The sequence below is a fragment of the Colobus angolensis genome, unplaced genomic scaffold, assembly GCF_000951035.1.
Source record: "Colobus angolensis palliatus isolate OR3802 unplaced genomic scaffold, Cang.pa_1.0 Scaffold24, whole genome shotgun sequence".
Taxonomy (NCBI): domain Eukaryota; kingdom Metazoa; phylum Chordata; class Mammalia; order Primates; family Cercopithecidae; genus Colobus; species Colobus angolensis.
The window spans coordinates 5,564,883-5,570,817 of NW_012115599.1; the positions used below are offsets into that span (position 1 = coordinate 5,564,883).

General features: G+C 44.9%; 1 protein-coding gene across 1 annotated transcript in view; it reads right to left on the bottom strand.

Moving 5' to 3' along the window:
- PLEK (pleckstrin) overlaps window positions 1-5,935 on the bottom strand; it is a 36,897-nt gene that overhangs the window by 15,211 nt on the left and 15,751 nt on the right. The window contains exons 2-4 of the mRNA XM_011945272.1: window positions 4,637-4,792; window positions 4,216-4,397; window positions 1,515-1,606 (exon numbers count right to left, since the gene is read on the bottom strand). Of these exons, the coding sequence (XP_011800662.1) occupies window positions 1,515-1,606; window positions 4,216-4,397; window positions 4,637-4,792 (430 nt within the window). The remainder of the gene's footprint in view (window positions 1-1,514; window positions 1,607-4,215; window positions 4,398-4,636; window positions 4,793-5,935) is intronic.

A 5,935-nucleotide genomic window follows, 5' to 3' on the forward strand; every position in this document is an offset into this window, starting at 1 on the left:
AGAAGAAGAAGAAGAAGAAGAAGAAGAAGAAGAAGAAGAAGAAGAAGAAGAAGAAGAAGAAGAAGAAGAAGAAGAAGAAGAAGAAGAAGCCCAATACTCTGGGACTCAGTAACACATTACGCAGGAAATCAGTCAGACCTGGATTGTGTGCCCGAGTTGACACTGAAATCCCCTCCTGTTCCCTTTGCCCAAGGCGGTTGCAGTGACCTCGGTCCTGCTAGATTTAGGACCTTGCCTTGCTCTTGTCACTTTCTCATACCACTACCCACAACTTGGTGCCTTGATCCCAAATCTCAGCCCTGCCTTGTCTGATGCTCATGGGCTGCTGCCTTGACTCTGAGGCTCATTCTCCCGGGGGACTGATCATAGCCTTTTCCCCTTAGCCTTGCTGATCCTGACCTGGACCGATTTCATGGATTATCTGTTGACAGCACATCCTCTTAGATTCCACATTTGCTGTATCAGCTTGGAGTTTTCTTCCTTTGATCTCTCTTGTCACCATAAGAAAGCCAAGCCTGGTATCTGACAAACTTAGTACCAAATTATACATCCCATTTTGCTCCCCGTGATGAGCCATCAGCCCTACTAGGCTGGTCAGTTTCTTTTTCTAGATGCATATTCCACACATGTCTGTCTCATAACTTTGTCCTCACCATCCTCTGCCCATCCTCTGCCCTGCCACCTCATCAAAACTCCTCTCAAAAATATTTAATGAAATTCTACCCATCTTTCAGGGTCAAATTTGGGTGCCACCTCCTATTCATCCCATCAACCCCTGAGCTCTTTCTCTTTTTCTGAACCCCTGGAATTGGTTGTACAGACATGTGACCCCTTAAAACACAATAACCACTTGAGTTTGCACCATACAGCACTGAGTGTGTGCCAGGCACTGCTCTACACATATAATGGCAAGCCTGTGCGGTAGGTGCACTGTGATTATCCCACTAAATAGACAGAGAAAGTGAAGCACAGAGAGGCTAAGTTATTGAGCCAAGGTTTTGAAACTAGTAATTTGCAGAGCCAGAATTTGAACCAAGGTAGTCTGGCTCTAAAGGACATGTTTTTAACCACTACACCATACTACCTAGACTCATAGCACTTAATACCTGACCCTGTGCAGCCTCTGATAGCCCTAATGTTGTCATTTGCAACTTACATTGTATGCCTTAATCTCTGTTTATTGTAGTAAGGGTTGCATCTTATCCAATTCTGTGTCTATTTTTAGTAAGCCTCAACATAATGCCATTTATTGAGAAAAAAAAATCCTTTGATTGGAATGTTAGCTTGAGCCAATGTTAACTTGAACAAATAAAGCTTGAACAAAATCGTTAGCTTGAACAACAAACTTCTTTCTATTTTCACTCTGCAGGAGCTTCATTCTCAGGCTCACCAGGCTGCATTCTGGGACCCCTTCCAACCCCCATACCTCATACCCCCACCTCACAGACGAGGCCAAAGGAGGACTCCATATCGCCTTCCCAGTTGCCCTATTTCAGGCCTGCAAGTGCTTTTACCTGTGAAGCAGTGATTAAAAATCTTCTTGTCCTTCTCTAGATTCAGTTCTTTTATTCCTTTTTCAGTGTCTTTCATGGACAAATATAAGGCACTGCACAGAGATTAAAAAAAAAAAAAGAAACAAAGAAAAGAAAACCCAGCTGGATGAGTGGGGAACATTTCAGAATGTTAAGTTCTGTCTGGGAGGTGAACACAAGCTCCCCATCCCCAGGTATCCCCTGAGCTTAGTCTCCCTCCATCAGATCATAAGTAGTGGAGGGGCAGCATTCATATTTGCATGACTCTGTAGCCTGCACAGCGTTTAGCAATGCTGGGAGGTATTTAACGTCTCCTAAATTCTCTTAAATTCATTCAGCTCTTTGCTGATTTAATTATTGGCGCCTGGGATGGAAAGTTGCCCCAATTTAGAGGTGAAAGATGAAAAGTTCTCAGGGTCCATTTTCTACACATTCTAGATCTTTAATGTCCCACAATCCTCAGGTGAGGAAAAGAAAGAGAGATCAGACTGTTATTGTGTCTATACAGAAAGAAGTAGACATAAGAGATTCCATTTTGTTCTGTATTTGAGGTGCTGTTAATCTGTGACCCTACCCTCAACCTTGTCCTTGAAAGAGACATGTGCTGTGGTGACTCAAGATTTAATGGATTTTGGGCTATGCAGGGTGTGCTTTGTTAAACAAGTGCCTGAAGGCAGTATGCTTGTGAAAAGTCATCACCATTCTCTTAATCTCAAGTACCCAGGGACACGCACACCGCCAAAGTTTGCAGGGACCTCTGCCTAGGAAAGCTAGGTATTGTCTAAGGTTTCTCCCCATGTGATAGTCTGAAATATGGCCTCGTGGGAAGGGAAAGACCGGATCGTCCCCCAGCCTGACACCCATGAAGGGTCTGTGCTGAGGAGGACTAGTATAAGAGGAAAGAAGGTCTCTTGGCAGTTGAGATAGAGAAAAGCATCTGTCTCCTGCCCGTCCCTGGGCAATGGAACATCTCAGTGTAAAACCCAATTTTATGTTCTGTTTACTGAGAAAGGAGAAAACTGCCTTAGGGCTGAAGGTGGGACGTGCTAGCGGCAATGCTGCTCTTTATGCACTAAAAAGGTTTATGGAGATGTTTACACATGCATATCAAGGCACAGCACTTTTCCTTAAAATTATTCATGTCACAGAGATCTTTATTCATATGTCTTACTGCTGACCTTCTCCCTAGGATGATCCTAGTATCCTGCCACTTCCCTTTTTCTAAGATGGTAAAGATAATGATCAATAAATACTGAGGGAACTCAGAGACCGGTGCCGGCGTAGGTCCTCTGTATGCTGAGCGCCGGTCCCCTGGGCCCACTTTTTCTTTCTCTATACTTTGTCTCTCTGTCTCATTTCTTTTCTCAAGTCTCTTGTTCCACCTAACAAGAAATGCCCACAGGTGTGGAGGGGCAGGCCACCCCTTCACCTCATATCCCAATTCTTCAATGCTCTTTGAGGGACCATCTGTGGTAGACATTTGCCTTTAAGAAAGTGAATGCTTCCACTAAGCATATGTCTTATCTTTAAAATGACGAGATATAAGGCAAAATGGTGAGAAGTTCTCGTTTTTGTCCTTGAAGTAATACATCAAAGATAGCCTTACGAGAGAATTTCTAAGCAACAAAACAGAAGGCCCCTTCCGTGTAGCCTGTGGCTCCTTGTAGTCCCAGCATTTTTCCCACTTAGTTCTGACAGCCCTGGCCAGAACTGTGGTCACACGATGGCCCCCGTCAGCAGCTGCAGCTATACTGGGTGCCTCCTTGGAGCTCTTTGCCAAAAAGCTTTTGTGGTGAGGGGGGCTGCTGAGTCTCACTCAGCTCAGTCCACAAACTCTGTCAAACTCCTGTGCCATGCCAAGTCTTGTGTTCGTCATGCAGAAGTGCAGAAGGGGTGTCTTTAGGCTCCTCTCAGTGCCTCTCCCCACCCCGCCCTCCATAAAAACAAAATTCTTGTTGGACATTTTAAGCAGCCAGCATGGGATTCGTCTCAACAGGGCTCCTGTTTCAGGGAATGCTCAACAAAAAAGCAAAACTACCTAGAAGAAAGGGACTCCTAGAGAAAGGGGCTCATGTGACAAAGATGTGAGATATCCAGGAAGGAAGAAATCCCATTCCCAACCTCTGTCAGGGGCTAGATCTTCCTGTTGGCCTCTGACCACCTTTAGGCTACAACTATCACCTGCAATTCCAAGTCAACCAACATCAGAGGCCATTAAACCAGGTCAGGGCATAAATGGCTTCCACCAGGATGGGTGTTTACCCTGGCTGGCCCTTTCTGAGTGTGTAAATGCACGAACTTGAACTTGAAACCTTGCTTGCTTGGATGCATAGCCCCTGCCTTTTCCTTTCCACCTGAAGATCCTAAAGCTTTATTTCAAGACTGACTTATTGTGGCTACTTTATAAATGCAATGATTATGTTTCTCTCTCTCTCTCTCTCTTTCTCGATCTCTCATACCCAATGTGAGGGAATTTGTACTCCATTAGCCTCCTCTCCTCAGCTGGTAGGCCTTGGATCACTCCTTCAGACCCAGGTAAACATTTTAGTTCACCAAGTGCCAGTATTGACCTGGCAGAGTGGATACAACATCAGAGGTGGCCAGAGCAAGCCTTGGAGCGGGATCTGCTATGTTTGTGTCTATCAGAAGGAATGGATAAAGAGAAGTAAACATAGAAAATCACCCTAAGTCAATGGTTTCTGGCAGTCGAATGGACCTCCTGGTAGATTTCCTGGCAAACTTCTGGCCTCCTTCAATGCATTTAATGGCCTTCTTGATATCCCGAACCCAGGCATCTCTCTCCTCCAGGAAGGCTGCCTGGAAGAAGTGGTCCTGCTGTTTGGTCGTAGTGATCTTAAACACAAACTGAAAATCAAAACATGTCCCATTAGGAATGACTTATTTCAAGGGCGTGGGGCCCCTCATGAAGCAGAGGCCATTGGCCTAAAACTGTTCTGGTCAAGAGAAATCCAAATGCCAGGGTGGGGTGTGGGTGGTGGTGAGAGGGACCAGCCCAGGGAGCACCACCCACATTGTAGGCGATGCTTGCACCAAAAGGTGAGTGCCTGACCAGGGGTTCACGGCAGCTCGTGATGTCAACTCACCATCCTTTTGCCAAAATCCTGACAAGGGCTAGTCAGAGTGCTCCCTTTCAGCGGGATCATTCCTTTGGGGCTGTTGTCACTTTTCTTCTTATAGAATTCAATTCCATCTTCTAACAGTACAACCCACATGGGTTTCCACGTATTGAACACGCTCCCCTGTAATGACAACCAAAACAGCTAAGATGGGCAGGGCTCTTTGCACGCTGTATTTTCTTCCTAACAGGAAAGATTCTATTTTTACTTACAGTTGGCTTTTAAAATGTTTTGTGACATCATCTCTGTTCCTTCAACACAAATCCTCTGAAATCAGTGGCTTCTTGGGGAGCCATTCTCATTTCTACTCCCAGTTCTTTGCCCAAGCTGACCCCACTCTCTGGAATACTCCTTCCCAACTCTGCCATCTCCTCTTTCTCCCCTTGTCTAACCTCTCCCCATCCTTCAGGCTCAGCTTAGCCACCTCATTGATGAGGCTTCCCAAACTGCACAGACCCACCCTGATCTCAGGGGTGCCTCCCACTTTTCTCACTGAATGTGCCACACGTCCTGGAACTTTGTTATATACTTCCTCATATAGTTCTTTCATTGTCTTCAGTATGGTTATCTTTCCTTCTCCATGGCAATTGCACTATCAGGTACTTTCCTTGGCTCATGATACTGAGCACACAGGGGATGTTCATTAAAATAGTACAAAAGAAGATCATTTCCCAAACTGCCAAATGCTAGCAGCTATCACATTTCATTGAAAAGAGCAACCAGTCCTTCTTATTGTCTACTTCATCCCCACCCAAACCCTTTCCTGCTATGATTTCCCCTGCACCTTCCTTTTCATGCCTGGTTCACACCATTAAGAACCACAAAGGAGCCACCTCATAGTAACATTCTCACCCCCACTATGTGTAAGAACTGCCGGCAGATCTTGCTTCTGAAACTACATCTTACACATGATCTTAGAGTATAGTTCTTTTTTTGAAGTCTTTATTTATTTTTACATGTTTAACTGCCTACTTTAAGGAGAAAAAAACACAAAAATGATAATTATTGGTGTTTGGTTGGAAGGGTTTTATTTTTAAGGGTTTTAGAACATTTCAATTCTTGGGAGGGTTAGTCAGAATTGGAGAAAGAATTAAATATCCTAAAACCTAGTGGTTTTCAAAATATGGCCTGCAAACCAACTAATCTGACTCACTGAAGACAGCTATAAATAAAAGCTGGTTAAGCCGGGCGCGGTGGCTCAAGCCTGTAATCCCAGCACTTTGGGAGGCTGAGACGGGCGGATCACAAGGTCAGGAGATCGAGACC